The sequence below is a fragment of the Drosophila ficusphila genome, unplaced genomic scaffold (assembly GCF_018152265.1).
Source record: "Drosophila ficusphila isolate 14025-0441.05 unplaced genomic scaffold, ASM1815226v1 contig_414, whole genome shotgun sequence".
Taxonomy (NCBI): domain Eukaryota; kingdom Metazoa; phylum Arthropoda; class Insecta; order Diptera; family Drosophilidae; genus Drosophila; species Drosophila ficusphila.
In genome coordinates, this window is record NW_025064328.1 from 2,921,506 (window position 1) to 2,941,622 (window position 20,117).

Genomic DNA, 20,117 nt, shown 5'->3' on the forward strand with positions numbered 1-20,117 from the left:
TCGCCATCTGGCAACACTGCTGCACGGCACGGTCGTCCAATTAAGTTAATTTTGTTAAGTAAACATACAAGTGCACTGTCGCCGCGCGCACCCACGTAACCGTAAAGCCGCCCACACCGCAGTATTCAGCTAGAAATTCGTAAGCTTGCCGTAGTTACGCTAGCATTTCGGTCCACGTGTGGAAGTTGCGAAGGAAAACCGATTCACGCACTCGAATACGCACACACACACTCGTGAACGCGCAGCAAGGAACACGTACACAAATGCGCGCGAGGGAAAAGCGCTAGGTCAGAGGAAAGTGAAAAGTGAAAAGCGAAAAGCGCGTCAGGGATTCGCACTCTCGATATACGCACGTAACTCGAAAGGAAAATGCCGCTGCTCGCGTACCGGGAGAAGCACATTCTAAGTGCCCAGCAGCTGAGGAAACTCAGCGAGCACAAGTACTCCTGTTTCAGTGCCAGCCTCTTGGATCCCCTGCTGCAACCCTGGTGGAATTGGCTGGTCGCCCAGACGCCACTTTGGCTGGCCCCCAATCTCATCACCATCGTGGGATTGATCCTGAATGTTGTCACCACGCTGATATTAATCTGGTGAGACCCGCTGACCCCATTTTCGCGAAATACTTTTGCCGGTTACCCCCTACATTTGACCCCATAATTCTGGGAAATGCCATTTCTGTCCTTTCAATGGCGGTTGAGTAGGAATTTTCCACCACAATGTGCGGGATTTAGGGCTCTGCATCAGCTGTTCTCTTTCGTCTTTTCCTGTCACTTGTCATTTCGGGTTGGCCTGATTTGTTTGCCATCATTTCACTTTTCCTGAATTAGTTTTAGGTGTGCTACCAATATGTTTTTAATTATTTATTTATTTAAAAGCAATAAACATTTTGATATTTTAAATATTTTTTTTTTTACTTTTTTTAATTAAATGAACCATTCACCAATTAAATCTGTATTTTCAAACTTTGTATTAAAGCAATGTTTTTAAGTAGAACAGCAAGAAAACAAGAAAATCAGGCGAGCGGCATTTGGTTTTGGTTTCATAATGCGTAGCGATAGCGTATCGTTCCATAACTGCGCTAACTAACTAAGCCAGTGGGTGGGGAGGCGTGAAAATGGCGTATACTGCGGACCCCCTCTTCAGAACAGTTGGACACAAACTATGTATGCCAGCGATAAGATAGCGAGGGCGTCTCGCCACTTTAGCCATTACACACGGACAGCGCAAAATACAAGTAATCGCAATCATTGCCGTTTGTCGTCGTTCTGTGACGCATTTCTTTAAGTCTGAGGGCGTTGCAGGCTAAACGGCAATTTTAAACGATAAGTAAATAAACAAAGGCGAGCTAATCGCCGATGAAATACTGCATACGAAAACCAACAGGTGTAAAAGTCTGGCATAAAGAAAGAACTTTTCAGAAAGCCTCTGCTTGCGAAACAAAGTTCACATGAGTTAACCCCGGGGGGCACATTTTGCATTTTCCAATTGTTTGCCTTTCAATTGGGATACCTTTGATTGAATTAGAATGACAATTTGCATTCCTAATTGATTTTTATAGGTCTTCCCACCAAAGTCCGCCATTAAAACATGTGTTCCGCTACTCTTAACAAACAAAACTAAGTTGTAGCAATTATAACAAATATTTTTAGAGAGAGACTTTCCCTCTGGCTGTAGAGAAAACCTTGAGTTTCTAAAGAACTGGCCCAGAAAGCAGCCTTTTCTATTTTTTCTCGATCTGACTCAGTGAAAAATAGTAAAACGCTGAAATTCTGTTGTTTTTTAACACCTCAATGCAAGTTTATGGCAGGGGTATTAACAAGTAAAAGGGGCAAAAGTCAGGTGACATTAAATATATAAAGTACAGCTATGACTCTTTGTGGAATTAAATAATAATAAACCGTCAAATTGTTGAGGCCCACGTGTCCCCACTTTCCCCCCATTATGGCTGATTGCTTCAGAGCGACGGCCAGTCCATCAAAGTGGCTGAAAAGTCATTTACTTCTGTCCCCCCAGCAGATGAATCACCTTGAACGCTGCTCACGTGTCGGTTTCTGTTATTTTTAGACCGAAGTACATGCTATAGGATCTATATATTCATTCACAAAACGTCGCCAAAAGAGCCGACCGGTTTTCATTTGCACTCTGCCCATTATTATTCTACATTTGTTTGCACTTCTGTATTTGTTTTAATAATTTTGTGAAAAAATAAAACAAACTGTTACCAGCCCGCTTGCGGATTTAGGTAAACTTGTCTAGGTCAGTGGGACTCGATAAAGTAGTGTCAGTAATAATCTATCTATGTATGTACGATGATTCAGCTGGAATCAGGTGTTTCGACTCGCTTGTAGCTTGCGGTGTGCCAAAATTCCGAGCCGGAACCGCAGAGTCAGCTGATTTGGCGACATGGCTGAGGAGATAGCAGCTCCCTTATCGTTCCTACTCGAAGTGCCAGCTGCAAAGCAGTGATTTTATACTTAGTCTGAGTGATAATTACTGAATTCAGCTTGGGAACTTTGCTCATCAGGCGATCTTATGCTCACTGACGTCGGTCTGTTTTTGTTTCGCTGGGAAATGGTAGCACCTAATTGACTTGGAAACGAACGAAACGGTTTCAAATTATACGCTTGCCAGTTCTGATTGGTGGAAAACAGACTTAATTCACTTGGTCGATTATTATTTATTTACAAGAGATTAAACACGGGGTAAATTCAACAGAAACTAATGAGAGTTATTAGTATTAATACATTTTAAGATTTCATAATAAGTGTTGGAGCTTTAATGGTTTAATTATTTAAAGATTGTTACATTTCAAATGATATTATTAAGTTATATTTCACTTGAATTTTGTGGTTAGTCAATCTATGCAGTGAATCAGATTGCTTACTCAACATGTAATCAATAAAAACACAGTTTATTCTCCCAAGAGATTTGACTTGATTGAACTAGAAATCAGAGCTACTATCAAGGTTAGTAATCTTATAAAACTCGTATTACAAAATATAAAGGGTGTGTAGGAAAAAGCAGCAATGATTACTATGAATTTCCGTCATTGATATATTATATTAGAATTTGCATCTTGAAATATTAGAATTTGCAAAAGAAACCCTTTTATTTAAGATTTGTCTCATTATTCACTTCTTAATTCCCAATTCCCACCTACAGCTATAGTCCAAATGGCGTTGAGGCGCCGCCACGTTGGACCTGTGTGCTGTGTGCCCTGGGCCTGTTCATCTACCAGAGTCTGGACTCCATCGACGGGAAGCAGGCGCGTCGCACGAATACCTCCTCGCCGCTGGGCGAGCTCTTTGACCACGGCTGTGACTCCATATCCACGGTGTTCGTGGCCCTGTCGGCCTGCATCTCCTGCCAACTGGGTCACTATCCCAACTGGCTCTTCTTCCAGGTGAGTGGATTACACACACACAGATCTTTAAGAGCAAGATAAATTCAGGGATTCTCTTACAGTGCTTCTGTGCTATAGCTCTCTTCTACTGCGCCCACTGGCAGACGTATGTGTCTGGAACAATGCGCTTCGGTCGCATCGACGTGACGGAGGCGCAGTTCTCGATCATTGCCATTCACCTGGTGTCCGCTGCTCTGGGCCCCGAGATCTGGTTGACCAAGGTAGGAGTGGTTACCAAAGACACAAACCACCCAGCGAAGAAAAATACCTTATTTCGATTTAAAGCATTATTTCCGGAAGTTCTTTGCATACCCTCGCATATTTTCTCTAGTTACTTAAGCGTAGTTTTAAGAGTTTTATTTCGTTACGTTTATCATAGAGTTTAGAGCTCGAGTTTTGTTCAGGCTGCCTAGATTTAAGCTCGGCTCAGCTGCCCTAAGTTGTGTTCCATTCGATTTAGCGTGCTAGTTTTGAGTTCAGCCTCCCAACCATTAAGTTTTTGCATATTCGCCACGTTAATTGTTAGGTTCTCGAGGCCAGGACGAAACACAAACACAAACCACTCTCTGATATAATTATCTATAGTTTTCCGTATAGTCTCTAATTAATTATAAATGTCTAATACCTTCTACTTCTATGTACTTAATGCGTACTGCGCGCGCTCTCTAAACAAACCCGCCGATATCCAATGCCTAAAACACTTAACAAACCAACACCATACACCCACCCACCCACAATATAACACTCAGATCGGCATTGGCAGTATAGAGCTTTGGTATGGGCCGGCAATGACGACCATTGTGTGCGGTCTGCTCTCCCTAACTTATGTATTTTCCGTCATTAAAGCCGGTGGTGTTGGCAAGAATGGCTCCACAGTTGCTGTAAGTCCTTAACACACACACACACGATACAAAACACTACTACCACTACTACAAGACACACACACACACAAAACAAAAACTATTTTGGCTCCTGAAAACAAAAACAAAAAAAAACCAGAAGATTATCTGAATTGAAAGAGTGACCAGCTCAGCTGAGAATTTCGAGGAAGGTGCGTGGCGTGAGGATAACCCCTTAACCCATTTATCCCACTCTTTAACCCCCCAATTGCTTGCCTATTTAATCTGTGCCGTTTTTGATTCTTGTTCATGTGTCTTTGGTTCAATCGGCGGATCTGCTGCAAAAATAATAACCTGCTTTGTTGCTATTGAAACCACTCAACAATGAAATATTCGGAAGCAAAACGAGAGCATGCCTAAAAAAATAAAAAATAAAAACACACATACACAAAATTATTTGAGGCTGCTGAATGCAAAATTTAAGTTAATTCTTAGTTACGCCTACTATTAATCTATGTATTTGCCCTGTCCAATTGTCCAGTTGACAATCTATTTACTCTTTATGTCTTTATTGTCTTTCGGTTTTGGATTTACCTACTCAAACCAATAATAATATTTAAATCTAAACTGTACCCCTATGTATTTTCTTTAAGTGTAGATTGTAAGTATGAGTTGCAGGGCGTTCACAGTTGATATATTCGACTGTTAGCACTCGAGGAACTCGTTAACCAAACCAAACATTTTACCAACAAATTTTTCCATCCTCTGAATGTAGTCGAAGATTCTAAATTTAATTGTTTTCTTGCAATCTTTCATCTTTACTAGATACCAATCGTGGGCCTTTCATGGAATTATACAATATTAATATTTATCACATTCGGTTATACCTTGAATATAATCAATTTCTTAAAAATGTTTACTGAAGGCGGCAGTGGCAAAAACGGCTCCTCAGTTGCTGTAAGCATTGCACCCTCCTCTCGCAAAACAAAAACGAGGCGTAAAACTATTGTGAAAACTATTATATAACAAAACCTTAATAACAGACTAACTCGAAAGCGGGCCATCAGTTAATCAGCTAATCAGTTAATCCGTAGCCCCACAGCCATAACATCGTTTTCTAATCCTTGGTTCTGCTTTTTGGGTTCTCTACTAATATCCGTTTGCATTTTCCTTTGACTTGGATTTTGGACATGGCTTGCAATTTCGACTCGTTCGGTAAAGGGTTCTGGAATTTGGTTTGGGCTCTCGCACTCGATTAATTTCCTATTCCCGAAATCGACTAATAGTTCATATCATTGGATGTCATTTGATGCATGCTGCTGCTTGGGTTTCCTTAGTTTTTTAAGTGCTATTTATATTTATTTACTAATCGAATGCAATTTAGCTGTAATCAAACTAGCCTTAATATAATTTTAATTAAATATTATGTTTAAATTGGTGAATGGAGCTTCTGGAAAATCGATATTACATTTTTAGTTACCAAAAGACTTCTGGAAAAAGCACAAGTGTTTCGTAATTACAAATGAAATTTTAATGTGCGTCGTTCTTTTCTTCCGCACGCAATCAATCAATCAATATCGTTTGACAAACCAAAACGAAACTGAAATCCATTTCATAAAAATAAAACAGCTACCGTACTTCGACTGCGAAACGAGATTTCTGCCAATTTATGTGGCCTGCGGCGTAGATTTTATTCTAACACTGCGCTACTCAAAGTGCATTTTGACCGAAGGTTGTGGCAAGAACGGATCGTCGGTTGCAGTAAGAACTTTACGTATAATCCCACCTCGAAGAACTCCCTTCGAGATAGTTTCGTCCTTGTCCTGGTGTGCAGTGCGTTTTTGAGAAAATTCATGTTTCTTATGTGGTTAAAACGCACTGTAAATCGGTTTAAGTAGCATACAATTTGAGATCTGAGAGTCCGAAACGTGTTGCCTTTAACTACTGCCTTGAGTAATGCTATCTATATCGATCCAAGTGCACGTCCCATGTTCGTTTACATCTAGTATAGTTATTTGTGTAGCTCGTAGTTCTTGTTTTTGGTGTCAGTTTTGGCATGGCATGTCGATTGCTTTTACTTTTGCATTGTGCTTTCGTTTGGTAAATTGGCTTTTTATACTGACATATGTGCATTTATAACCCACAAAAACCGACCAATCCACCAACAACCCACCCACCCACACACCCGCCCAATAGTGCTAGACCGTGTAAATAAAACATGTAATAAAAACAGCAAAACAGTAAGAGCAATTTTCCCTCTGGTGTTTTCGAAGTCCAAGTTCCTAGAGGGAAAATTACTGATACCCTATAAAAAAAACACAAAAAGCCAAAAGAATTTTTGTTCACTTTTGTTTGTGCACACTCAAATTGTTGTCACTCTTGCAAAATGTGCCGTGATTTATTTTCACAAGTTAACCAACACATGTGCATCAACTTAGCAGAACAACTTTTGATATTTAAATTTTTTTCTTTCTCATAATTTGCCGTTAATTATCCGTAAATTATTCGTGAAAGAAAAAAATTTGCCGCTTAATTTTTTTAAAAAATATTGGGTGTTCTGCTAAGTTGATATCAACTTAGCAGTACAACTCACTAATATTCAACTTTTTCAACTTTTTCTTTTACAAGAATTTGCCGTTAATTATCCGTAAATTATTCGTGAAAGAATCAAATTTGCCGCTCAACTTTTTGATTTTTTATTTTAAAAAAACCTTAATGTTCTGCTAAGTTGATATCAAGTTAGCAGTACAACACACTAAAACTAAACTTTTTCAACTTTTTCTTTTACAAGAATTTGCCGTTAATTATCCGTAAATAATTCGTGAAAGAATCAAATTTGCCGCTCAACTTTTGGATTTTTTATTTTAAAAAAACCTTAATGTTCTGCTAAGTTGATATCAAGTTAGCAGTACAACACACTAAAACTAAACTTTTTCAACTTTTTCTTTTACAAGAATTTGCCGTTAATTATCCGTAAATTATTCGTGAAAGAATCAAATTTGCCGCTCAATTTGTATATTTATTAAAACAAAAAAAGTGTTTCGTTTTGTTAATTTAATTAGCAGGCCACCCCGAATAAAAAAGGACGTTTCCACTATTCTTTCGGCTTTGAAGTTACCGAATTTTATTTATCCGTAAATTATTCGTAAGAAAATGTTATGATTTTTTTTCTTGAAATAAATAATTTTTTTATTTTATGTTTTCGAATAAATATTAGTTGATTTTTTTTCATACACTGCCCAAAATCACCCAAGAAAAATAAGAAATCAGCATTGAGATTTTTGTTATATGTACATATATTGAAAACTTGAAGGTTTTATTTTTAAATGTGCCGAACGACCGCTCATCAATATAAGACTCGTCTGTCACAGATTCTTGCAAGGATTTATTAAAATTTCTTTTAGTTGACTCTTTTCCAGTCAAAACGTATTTCAGTACCTATTGTTTACTACATAAAAAATAGCGTTGCCACGTTTCGGTGAAAAACGCGGTTTCTCCGAAAAAAAAATAGCGTTGCTACAACGATCAACTTGCCCAAATCGTCACCGAATCGTGGCAATTTTTTATGTACGTACATAGTAAACAATAGGTTGACCTTAAATACATTTTGACTGGAAAAGAGTCAACTAAAAGAAATTTTAATAAATCCTTGCAAGAATCTGTGACAGACGAGTCTTATATTGATGAGCGGTCGTTCGACACATTTAAAAATAAAACCTTCAAGTTTTCAATATATGTACATATAACAAAAATCTCAATGCTGATTTCTTATTTTTCTTGGGTGATTTTGGGCAGTGTATGAAAAAAATCAACTAATATTTATTCGAAAACATAAAATAAAAAAATTATTTATTTCAAGAAAAAAAATCATAACATTTTCTTACGAATAATTTACGGATAAATAAAATTCGGTAACTTCAAAGCCGAAAGAATAGTGGAAACGTCCTTTTTTATTCGGGGTGGCCTGCTAATTAAATTAACAAAACGAAACACTTTTTTTGTTTTAATAAATATACAAATTGAGCGGCAAATTTGATTCTTTCACGAATAATTTACGGATAATTAACGGCAAATTCTTGTAAAAGAAAAAGTTGAAAAAGTTTATTTTTAGTGTGTTGTACTGCTAACTTGATATCAACTTAGCAGAACATTAAGGTTTTTTTAAAATAAAAAATCCAAAAGTTGAGCGGCAAATTTGATTCTTTTCACGAATAATTTTCGGATAATTAACCTCAAATTCTTGTAAAAGAAAAAGTTGAAAAAGTTTAGTTTTAGTGTGTTGTACTGCTAACTTGATATCAACTTAGCAGAACATTAAGGTTTTTTTAAAATAAAAAATCAAAAAGTTGAGCGGCAAATTTGATTCTTTCACGAATAATTTACGGATAATTAACGGCAAATTCTTGTAAAAGAAAAAGTTGAAAAAGTTGAATATTAGTGAGTTGTACTGCTAAGTTGATATCAACTTAGCAGAACACCCAATATTTTTTAAAAAATTAATGGCAAATTTTTTTCTTTCACGAATAATTTACGGATAATTAACGGCAAATTATGAGAAAGAAAAAAATTTAAATATCTAAAGTTGTTCTGCTAAGTTGATGCACATAACCAACACTTCGTTTAAAGTCTAATAAGCACAATTCCGATAAACGGCGACACTTTGCAAGCGTGCAACAAAAAACCAGAGATCCTTTTTTGATTTGGGCTTTATTCGTACTCCTGCAGGGCACCAGTGTCCTGTCGCCCAGCATCCCGCTCACGCTGGTCGTGCTGCCCGCCCTGATGATTGCCCAGAAGTCGCCGCAGAACATCTTCACCGAGCACGCCTCGGTTTACATCCTGGCCTTCGGAATGGTGGCCGCCAAGGTCACCAACAAGTTGGTGGTAAGTCTAAGGGTTACAAAAAAATTAAATTACATCATTAGGTAATTTAATTTTATTCAAGCCTATCCCTCTTATGAGTTTTTCCTATAAGCTTTCTATTAATTATTTAAATCACTCGCAGATTGCCCACATGACCAAGTCGGAGATGGAGTACCTGGACTGGTCGCTGCTTGGTCCCTCGCTGCTGTTCCTCAACCAGTACTTCAACTGCATCGTGCCGGAGATCTGGCTGCTGTGGTTCACCCTCATCTGGGGCACCCAGGACCTGCTGCGCTACTGCGCCCAGGTCTGTCTGGAGATCTGCCAGCACCTGCGCATCAATCTCTTCCGGATACCGTACACGCCCAAGGGCGTGACTCTGCATCCGGAAACCGCATCGGTGAGCAGCCAGAGCAACTTTGGCAGCAGTGCGGACAAGAACGGTGGCACCGCGCATCGAAAGTCCAAGAGCAAACCGCACTAGGTGTCGGTTTCGGTTTCCCGCTACTTTAATTAGTTTTCTTTTACAAATTTACGTCGTTAGTGACGAGGGATACTCGTAGGAGCAGGTGGAGCGCAATTATTACAAAAGAAAAACCCGTAAACACAACCCAACAAAATTCACCGTCGATGTTTAAACAGAAACGAAACAAAGAAACAGGATTAACACAACAAAACGAATTGAAAATAACAAAAGAAATAAAAGAAAAGCAAATAGAAAACGTTAGCGAAAGGGCGAAGCAAAATGTTGCTCCTACATTTTAGAATATAGTTTACAACACGTTGTTGTAGCGAAGAATGCGAGGTGGCTAGGGCTGCTGGGAGAAAGAACTGTTGCAGTCTCCGATATCAATTATATGGCTAAATATATAAATATAAATATATTTTGTATGATTGTGTAAGTTGTAATAAATCTAGATTGCAGTATTTTTACTGTGCTAAATCACACTTGTGCAAATGCCAAAAAGAATGCAGATTAAGCCTAAAAATAGCTCGACGAAAGCTCAATTTACGTTTAAGTTCTGAGAATGCCCATCGGCGTTTAAGATCCATCCCACGAAAGACAAATTGCCGTTGCGATTTTCAGTTGAGGCCAGTATATCTATTCATGTTACTCGTTTTAGTGCTTAGTTTCCTACTCATCGGGTCGTTTGAAGGGCCGCGACATTCTAAATGGTGACTCATTTCAAAAAGCGCACTACCTACCCTGACTAGGCCCATAATTTTAGTGCGTTTCGCGTGACTACATCTTATGCATCCTAATCCTAGCTAAAAACCTATATGTGTAGTTCGCTTGGCGCTGGCCGGCAACTTTATAGTTAAACTATTATGGATTATGTTTTATGTTGTACAAGAAATTGGAGATGAAACAAACAGCAAGAAATAGAAATAAAACGAATTGCTAAAAACAAAATGAAACAAAGTATTTTATTGGTGTGATTATAAGCGTTGTTTATGGTTATCATTTCCTTTAAAAACAAAGTGTATAAAGCTAACAAAATGCTTAAAAACTTTTTATTCAACATTTTTACACTTAAAATTACAAAATGTATAATCAAAACTTTGCGCGACAACAAAACTAACACGGAATCCAAGCTAAATACAAGAACTAAAACCTGCCGCTCCAGATTTACTATAATGTGGATCTAACTATACAGGATTTAATTATTAAATTAAAATCTAAATATGCCTTACAGCCTTGCGTATTTTGGTCTAGCGATGAGCACGGTCACAGATGTAGCTCATCAACGCCATGTCGCGCACCTCCAGCGTGACGCGACTGCGGTGTCTTGTTAGCAAGTAGGCGTCGGAGAGCCGTTGGGTCAAGTACATTTCGGAGGATTCTTGCATGGCCAACAAGGCACCCTCGGTGACCCTCAATGGCGCGCCGTCGCTGAACTGGACAATTAGTTCTCGCACCAGTCGCGAGAACGGCAGTTTCGGTATGAGCAAGCCCGGATTTTCCTGCAGTCGGCGGATATCGCGATCCATTCGCCTAGCCCTGCTTATGGGATTCGGAGCTTTGCGTCGCCTGGGCTGAGCCTGGGTACCGCTGGTTCCTGCTCTTGTTACCTGGCCGGCAGCTTGGCGACTCTGCTGCTGATTGGATGCCGGCTGTCGCTCTTGTCGATTTGACTGCCTAAGTTCCGGTTGATAGTTTTCCTCATCTTCCTCGGCGCTGGATGAGGTCCTTTCCGCTTGCCGGGTTCTCCTGCCGGCATTTGTGTCCTTGCGCAGCGTCGAGCAGCGACGATTGTTGGCATCCTGCAGCGTCAGTCGACTGGTGGTAAACTCTAAGCCGTAGTCGGTGCCATCCTCGGGTTCAGGTGATCGGAATGCAGTGTCGTCGTCGCTTTCAGCGTCCGTGTCGCCTAATGTTGGTTTTGGCACATTGGTGGTCCTCGCGGCGGTTTTTCTTGGCATTATGTGATTTTCTTTTATCTATCTTAGAATCTCGGCGTTAATTTTGTTGTTTGAAAGCATTCCCGCTTTTTTTGTGCAGTGTGACCGAATCGACATATAAAAAATCCATGTTATCGACTTATCGATAATGGGTTTGAAAAATTTATTCGAATTAACTTTTTTTTAAACTAATTTTTATTTGTTATAAATAATATACGTTATTAACTGGGGAACTGTTGATTTTGGAACATGAGAACTGTTTTATTTGTAAATAATACTTTTTTTTATAAATAATGTTTGAATACTAATTTGATACTCAGCTGATGAGATAGCGTTCCCCAACACTCACTTCTGAAGTTGTTTACCATTATTTTCCTCCTCGGACAGAATATTTCCATAATTTCGCCATTTAAGTAAATTAAGAGGACAGAGTACACAGCCATGTCGGAGGAGCATGGCAAGGACTACACTTTGGAGGTAGACTCCGAGTTGCGCTTCGAGATCGAGCAGCAGGACGCCAAAGTCCAGGTTTCTGTAAGTGTATCTTCTGCTATAGAAAGCCATATATCCTGTAATAATTTTCTCTTGCCCAGCTTGTCAACGGCTTTGCAGAGCTGTTCGGCACGGAACTGGTAAAAAAAAGAAGTACGAGTTCGGCGTGGGCGCTAAGGTGGCTATCTTCACGTATCAGGGATGTGTGCTACACGTATCCGGGCAAATGGACGTGTGCTACATCTCAAAAGAGACGCCGATGGTGCAATACGTCAATTGCCACGCGGCTCTGGAGCAATTCCGCACAGAGGCCGAGGAGAAGGACCGCCGCGGTCCAGTGGCCATGGTTGTCGGTCCCATGGACGTGGGCAAGAGTACTCTGTGCCGAATTCTGCTCAACTATGCTGTGCGGGTGGGTCGTCGGCCTCTCTACGCCGACTTGGACGTCGGCCAGGGCTCCATTGCCGTTTCCGGGAGCGTGGCCACCATCCTTATCGAACGGCCAGCGAGCGTCGAGGAGGGATTCGCCAAGACTGCGCCGTTGGTCTATCACTTTGGCCACAAGTCACCCAGCGGAAACAGTGTTTTGTACAATGCCGTCGTCTCCAAGATGGCCGAGGTCACCCTGCAGTCTCTCAGCAGCAACAAGCGCAGTAAGTTCGTTATTGGGAATCTGTGAAACCATTTTATTTTGGTTGAATCGAAAAGGTGTTTTTAAAGATAGGCTTGACGAATTATTAATTTTCTTTTTTCCCAGCCAAAAGCTCCGGCATCATAGTAAACACCTGCGGCTGGGTAAAAGGCTCCGGTTATGCGCACCTGTTGCACGCTGTAAAGGCGTACGGAGCCTGTGCCATCTTCGTTTTGGACCAGGAGCGTCTCTACAATGAGCTGCTGCGGGACGTGCCCAAGGGAGTCAATGTGGTGCTACTGCCGAAGAGTGGAGGTGTCGTGGAGCGAAGCAAAAAACTGCGGCACGAGGCGCGGGATCAGCGAATTAGAGAGTACTTTTACGGAAATGTAAAGGCGCCATTTTATCCGTTTAGCTTTGAGGTGAAGTTCCAGGATCTGCGGCTGTACAAGATCGGAGCGCCACCGCTTCCCGACTCCTGTATGCCAATTGGTATGAAGGCGGAGGACAATAAGACGAAGGTGGTGGCCGTCACTCCAACACCTGCCCTCATCCATCACATGCTGGCACTCAGCTTCGCCGAGTCCGTTGAAGATGATGTTATTGGCACCAACGTAGCCGGCTTTTTATGCGTGTAAGTGCTGGCAACTTGAAGCTGATTGCCTAAAATAATTATAACTTATTTTGTGTACTCTAGAACCGAAGTGGACATGGAGAGGCAGGCAGTAATGCTGCTTTCACCGCAGCCGCGACCTCTGCCACCAAATGCTCTCCTGCTGTGGTCGGAAATGCAATTCATGGACACCTAGCATTTGTAAAGACTTTCATTAGTTGTACTTTAGGAATATTTAAATTTATCTTGCGAGTTACAAATACAGTTTTAAATGTTAACGTATCGGATGTTCAAACAAAATTCTTAGCCCTTCAAGGTCGAAAACTTAAATTGCGTAAATGAAGTACACCTTTGGAACTTTTCTTAAACTGGTGGATGTAATATAATAAAAAAGCAAAATATATATGTATTATAATAAACACCTATAAATTTATAAAAATTTTGATGAAAACAGCATTTCCTATTTCTCTAATAAAAGCTAACATTTTTGTTCAGTGTTTTCCCGCTCAAGCCAATGGTTTGTGTCAGCGCTAAATATATTTAAATATATGGACTTGAGACTTTTTTCGATTCTGATTAATTTTATTTAAAGTCCATATTTTTGTTTACAATTTAACGGAGCATCTTTTTTAATTTTTTGTTGAAAACATATTTTAAAATGGAAATAATAAAGGGATGTAAAACCAGCTACGGTATTTCCGATCTTTAATATATTTTTGGTAGATATTAAACGTTGCCTTGAGTTCATTTAGTACATTTGAAGCGGCCACACCAACGGCACTTGACGTCGCCCCAGTACGGTCACACTGTTCGAAAGAGCGAGACGAAAAACACGGCAACACGGGGAACGGAAAACTCAGTGAAAAGTAAATCGAATATTTACAAAACAAAGTAACCACAAAATGGCCACGCTCGGTCGAATTGCGTGAGCCAAACAAACAATTAGCGGCTAAACGGTCGTGATTAATACACTTTTTGGCGGGACTAGGACATTGCTTCGGAATTTGGCGTGTTTTTCGGGTTTGTTGTGCAGCGTGCGAGCTGGTGCTGTTGTTGTTGTGGTGTAAATGTGTATCAAATGGTTCTAAAAACAAAACAAGAGATCTCGGGCATCTAAATTTACGGCCTGCTTGAAAGACGTTGTGTTTTCTTGGTGTGTGCGTGCCTGTGTACATTTTTGTCTCCCTCTCTTTCCTCTGTTGCTTTGTTGCTGCATTTTCCAGCGGCAAACTGCGTTTGTTTTGGTTGTCGTCGTGAAATTTTCCATTGGAAAGTGCCCAGCGGGAAAAAACCTGTGGAAAATATGCTTCTTTCCTCTGCTTTCTTCATACAAGAAATGTGTGGAAAACCTCCTCTACCCCTTCCTTTTCTGCCTTCTCTCCTTGCCAAATACACGGGGGTGACACACAAAAGGCAGGGGTAGAGGAGGTTTTCCAGTGGATCTACAGCTGCTCAAAGCAGGACAAAATCCACTGGATCTACAGCTGCCGAAAGCAGGGCAAAATCCACTGGATCTACAGCTGCCGAAAGCAGGGCAAAATCCACTGGTTTTTGTCCTGAAAAAACCAGTGGAAATCCACTGGTTTTTGTACTGAAAAAACCAGTGGAAATCCTGCTGCCTAACGCAGGACAAAATCCACTGGTTTTTGGCCTTCCCGCTTTTCAGAATTTCCACATGCAAAACAGCAATAAAAAAGAATACTTTTTAAATTGGTATATGCATTTATTAATCTATTTACAGTCCAAGGGCTTTATGACAAAAGTATTGTTGTATGTTTTATTTTTTGCCTTAGTGAACGGTGAACGCAGATCATCTTGATATGTCGTTTCTGAGTGACTCTGAAAATAAAAACCATAATACATTAATATATTACATATTAATACAAATAATAAATATATAAAAAGTAATGGAAAAAATAGAGAAATTTAGAAAAATAAGTAATAAACATAGTAAAAAGCATGGGGACACAGGACTGTACTTACAAATGCTTCTGGATTGGCTTCGGCATCGGAGTCCAAATGGCCGAGTTCTTCAAATAATGAAATCGGAAATCCCCGCTTGCGCACGTTCAGATTTGCCATTAATATTGACATATGGGCCAGAATCTTTGATGTCGAATCTATTACAAATTTTATGAAAATAAACATTTGTTTGTTCTTGTGAAATTGAAAAATAAATTTAAATAAAAAACTTACTTACTTACTTGACAACCGCCTCTGGCGGCTAATATTTAGTTTTCGTAAAAATGCTTATGTTCACCATATCCGTAACGCTGAAATAAGGATATACAAACAAAAATATTTATGTTATAACTTACCTTTATCTTGTTTTTTAGAATAAACTTAACTTTTTTTCACTTTTGACACATTTTGCACGACATTTTATACTGATGTGACCGTGCATATTCTGAAGAAAGACAATAATTAGTCACAACTTCGTTGTAACTTATGGTCATATTCAGAAACCCACCCCATTTAGCGGTCCGAAATTATTTACCCCTTCCCAACGCCTGCCAAAAGAAGTAGGTTTTCATCTATCCCTACCCCTACGCCTGCCAAAAGCAGTAGGTTTTCCACTGGTTTTTTCAGGACAAAAAAACCTACTTCCCACTTTCCCGCTGGGTGCAGCAGCGCCTTTTTGGGGTTGCACACACACACAAACACCTTCAGTCGCCGGCTTGTTGCGCCGTGGAAGCGCCGAAAGGTGACTTAATTACCAACTCGCCTTATCATTTACAGTATTTCAATTTAGCAACCAGTTGGGGGATTTTCAGGGAAGCGGCGGCGGTGTGGGGAGGTCACCCCCACCCGGTTGCACAATTGCTTATCTCTCGCTACTTTATGACAACAACAATTTGTACTACGCACACAGGCAAACAGACACAAACACATGAGCAAACAAGGCGATCACACTGATTAACAAAAGAAACGGAAATTATATTAAGTCACCACAACAACAAAAGCAAACGTACAATAAATTAACTAATGTAAACACAAATAACATTAAAAATGAAGAATAAACCATCATGCAATTAAAATAAAAACATCACTACTCAAAAATTAAACTGTAATCCGAAGTTTAAAGAAATTAGTGTCCTAAAGTTGTACCTTCTATATAAAAAACACTGTTCATGAAAACACAAAGTTAACTACTGAAGTGCTCTTCCGCGTCACCAAAACACTGAAAAATAAATAAAAGTTTTTTTTTATTGGTCTAAGAACTATAGTTTTTTTTGGTTTCATTATGAGATTATAAATTGTAAAGACAGAAATACATTTTATTTGACCTGTTTTTAAACATCCATCTCTTTTCCACTTGCAGTTTTTCCGTGAGATTATTATGTGCGTCTAACAAAAGACAAACGATCGGTTCGCGTCATCTGATATTTTTTGCGCCAAATGTCTTAGGATTCCGGAGATAGTGCTTCCAAAATAAGATGGCTCTCGAGCCATACAAAAAGTCTGCTCAAATCGAACCTCAATTGTGCCAAGTTATATCAAATAATGAAGATGTGACAACGAAAGCGACGAAATGCGCGACATTTAACAAGGGAGTGGGATGGCGACCTGTGCTGATCGGCTTTCTACTGATTTGCTTTGGCATCTCAAACAGTTGGCAATACAAAAATGGTAAGTTCCTCACTTTCATTACGAACAAAAGACATCGTTTTTGCAAAAGGAATTCACCAGTATTTGATGACAGTTCGATTAATTTGAAAAGTGGCGGGAGTGTGGGTTTTAACCACAGGGATAGAGAGTTTGTAAAGGGAATAGGGCTGTGATATCTTTCTACTTCACTCCCAGTCAAAGGCTTTCTTTCGTTTGACAGGGAACGCTCGATATGGTTGAACAATAAACTCCATGGGTTTACTTAAACAATTCAATTTAGTTCTTTTCTTTTTGTAATTTATGAGTATCTGATTGCAATAAAACAATAAATATTAAACTTTTGAATATTTAACTTTAATATTCCCAATTGAGAGTGAACTCTTTCGAGTGTCTACTGTAATTGTTTGTTTATGTGGTTTCAACTGCACTTTTGAGCTTCCCGCTCCCCCCGCTCTCTTCTTTATTTAGCCCCTCTCCTTTTAGCGCTTTGCGTTTTCCTTTAAGCTCTTTTTCGTGTTGTCAAAGCCCAAAGGCTGACAATTTCTCGGCGCATAGCTTTTATGAATAAACAACTACTACTTATTTAGACTGTAGTACGCACTCAACTTGATTGCACTGCGCATAATTTAGTACCCCCTTTTCCGTGGGCTCCTCCAAACACTTTTCCGACTAGATGCGACGCTAATGAGCTGAAAAAAGCAGCTCACTAATAATTCAGCAGTTGTAATATGGCAAAGTTGCCCGGTAATTGCCGGCGTATTTCAAATGCACAAAGCATTGACCCAGGCACACAAAAATTATGCACAGAGAAAAAAGTTGTTCTCTATTATTTTACCAAAAATTTTGGCAGTAAGGAGGATTTTAAAAATAATAAAATACCTGATTTATGAATAAGAGGAAATCTTTAAAATTGTATTTGTAATTTGAAAAAATGTGAAATCTGTGACTTGCTTTACTATGATTAGGCAACATTTTATCTGAGTGTAGGTTATAATAAGGCACAAAGGGCAAAAGTGGAATGGGTCTTCACGGTTCAAGTCAATATGGAAATAGCAAATGGACAAAGGCCGTCCAAACATCGTTAAGCCCCAAAAAGTGGACGCTTGAGTGTTTGGCTGAAAGATAAGCCTCCGGTTTTTTTTTTTTTTTTGGCTGCCCTCTCCTTCAGTTGCAATCCGGAGATTCGGAGTCCGGAGTCGGGAGACGGGAGTTGGGAGTACTCCAACATGCATTGGGGCGCCCACAAAGCAAGTGCCGCCGCCCCGAAAAGGAAGTCCAAAACTTAAATTTGTCGAGCTGGGTGGATGGGAAAAAAAGCGCATCAAATATGTACACAAAGCTCCGGGAAAACCCATCTCCATCTTTTCCTGACTCCTGTTCACTATGTGTGTGTATGTGTGGGTGGGTGTGTGTGGGTTGTGTGGGTGGTTGGTTGGGTTGGGCTGGATGCTTACTTTCTTTAACACTTTGACGCGCGCACAAAGTGTTTTTTGCCTACGTTGATTTGCTCCTATTTCCCACTCTCTTTTGGTACAAAAAAAAATGAAACCCACATTCCCAGCCACCCACTTCTTTAAGCCTTGTTCTTTTTTGCAGCTACTGACGTTTTTGCCGCTGTCATTCCGTGTGGGGGATCCCCCACCCCTCGCCCTCCTCTATTTTTTCGTCCTTTTACGTCAGAGCTCGTAGCTCGTCGCTATTTGCTTTAGCTTCTATTTACTACGCCGTAGTACGCCAGTTTAGTAGTAATGGGAGTACTTCAAAGGCGACGGCGCCTTTGACGCCCACCGCCGTCATCCTGCCATTCCGCCATCCTGCCATCCCACCATCCTACCATCCTGCCATCCTTTTGCATCCCCGCGGGACACTCGACATTTCACTGTTGTTGACATTGATTTTGATTTCATTTATGTGTGCACCAGTTCCACTTTCCAACAGCCCTGTGACATTGGCTTAGAATGCCTGTCAACACTTGCGACACTTTGTTCCCCTTCTCGGAAATTGCCAAGGGAACCATTATCCCTTTGCTATCTGCAAATTATCCAATTAACTATGCAAAATACAACTGAGTAATTGCGATTAGTTTGAATGTCAGCTTACTGAAATTTGTATGAATTATTTTAACCGTTGAATATTTAAGATAACTGCTTCAAATTAAAGCTGATTAAATAATAAACTTAATTACCTCCAATTATATTTCACAAAGCTGGCTTAAACTCTGCTTAATTGATGGCCTCTGAAAATGCATAACGATATACAAACTCCTTGTGAATTGCAATGAAAATAATCTTAAATTTGAACTTTTGCTGAAAAACGGCACAGTACTATATAATGTCCGAACGAATGGCAAACACAATTGGGCTTTAACTAACCCAATCATCCGGGGAGCCAACTGCATTGCGTATGCAAACTGCTAAAACCAAAGGCAAACTCTCGGTCCGCCGGCACAAATGTATCACTTTGCAATTTAAACAATAATGTTGTGGTGTGGTCACTCCGAACTGTGTGTGTGTGTGTGTGTGTGTGTGTGTGTGCATTTGTGTAATGTATCTGTGTTGGCCAGCAGATTGGTTTCAGCCAGCAATGCAGCAGGAGGAGCAGCATCATCAACATCATCATCGCATCATCCTCATCAACGCCATCGTTGCGTCCCTTCTTTGGCCGCAGATTTGTGTGGGTGACTTGACCTCTGTGATGGGTGGAAATGAATGCTCCTCGTTTGTGTGTTTACACGGAGAAAAATGCATTATACATTTACGTATTTATTAGTGAATTAGTTCATAAAGTTGGATATCTCTTAAATTAATTACGTTTTCAGGCTAGCTTAAAGGAAAAACATTTTTTATAGGTTCATCTTTTCATATTAATTTGAAATAAATAAGTCTCTGCAGTCTTTAAAATAGCTTTTCTTATTTCCCAAGCTTGGCAATAAAATCTAATCAAATTTATAAGATTATTTTTTTATGCAAGAGTTAGTTTCCCGTGCATCTGCGTAATCGTATTTGGCATTGCCAGCAAATTGGCTGCCATATCCAGTGCGGTCTGCATATGCAAATATGCAACTGCCACCGCAAAAGCAGCAACAACAAAAACAAAAACAACAAGAACAAAAGCAAGAGAGCGACCCGTCCAACTGCTTTTGGCCATTTTCTTCATCCTCCTGCTGCGGATGCTTATCACTTATCGTAATCTTGTAATTACGTGTGTTCCACAAATGTTAATTGCAAAAGGGAAACATCGATAGGCTAAAGGCATTCCCAGCTG

General features: G+C 39.9%; 4 protein-coding genes and 1 long non-coding RNA gene across 8 annotated transcripts in view; 3 read left to right on the forward strand and 2 right to left on the reverse strand.

Annotated features, from left to right (window-relative positions):
* The first annotated feature begins 8 nt into the window (after positions 1-8).
* Positions 9-10,053, forward strand: LOC108094886 (cholinephosphotransferase 1). Of its 3 annotated transcripts, none has more exons than XM_017195721.1 (6): positions 9-590; positions 3,163-3,403; positions 3,466-3,624; positions 4,153-4,284; positions 8,968-9,126; positions 9,248-10,053. In XM_017195721.1, the coding sequence occupies exons 1-6, from the start codon at positions 370-372 to the stop codon at positions 9,587-9,589; spliced, it is 1,254 nt and encodes a 417-aa protein (XP_017051210.1). In that variant the 5' UTR covers positions 9-369; the 3' UTR covers positions 9,590-10,053. The 3 variants fall into 3 exon arrangements, with proteins under 3 accessions (XP_017051210.1, XP_017051211.1, XP_017051212.1); XM_017195722.1 differs by lacking the exon at positions 4,153-4,284 and adding an exon at positions 5,068-5,199; XM_017195723.1 differs by lacking the exon at positions 4,153-4,284 and adding an exon at positions 5,872-6,003.
* A 539-nt stretch (positions 10,054-10,592) lies between these two features.
* On the reverse strand, positions 10,593-11,617 carry LOC108094888 (histone H3-like centromeric protein cid). The gene has a single exon (XM_017195724.2). The coding sequence runs from the start codon at positions 11,527-11,529 to the stop codon at positions 10,819-10,821; it is 711 nt and encodes a 236-aa protein (XP_017051213.1). The 5' UTR covers positions 11,530-11,617; the 3' UTR covers positions 10,593-10,818.
* A 228-nt stretch (positions 11,618-11,845) lies between these two features.
* Positions 11,846-13,526, forward strand: LOC108094962 (protein CLP1 homolog). The gene is given in 5 exon segments (XM_017195825.1): positions 11,846-12,042; positions 12,102-12,138; positions 12,141-12,653; positions 12,758-13,265; positions 13,329-13,526. Coding segments are annotated over 5 exon segments (1,263 nt in total). The 5' UTR covers positions 11,846-11,949; the 3' UTR covers positions 13,441-13,526.
* Positions 13,527-14,015: 489 nt separating this feature from the next.
* LOC108094832 (low-density lipoprotein receptor-related protein 6) overlaps positions 14,016-20,117 on the forward strand; it is a 32,257-nt gene continuing 26,155 nt past the window's right edge. Inside the window, exons 1-2 of one of the 2 annotated variants that reach the window (XM_017195624.1) lie at positions 14,016-14,110; positions 16,567-16,874. In XM_017195624.1, coding sequence (XP_017051113.1) covers positions 16,682-16,874 — 193 coding nt within the window. In that variant the 5' untranslated portion in view covers positions 14,016-14,110; positions 16,567-16,681. Of the gene's footprint in view, positions 14,265-16,566; positions 16,875-20,117 lie in introns of both variants that reach the window. The other variant, XM_017195625.2, reaches the window with a different exon arrangement.
* Positions 14,947-15,423, reverse strand: LOC122320107. Its single transcript, XR_006245479.1, has 2 exons — positions 15,228-15,423; positions 14,947-15,083 (listed from the first exon to the last, which is right to left on the reverse strand). It is a non-coding gene; the product is annotated as an uncharacterized LOC122320107 (long non-coding RNA).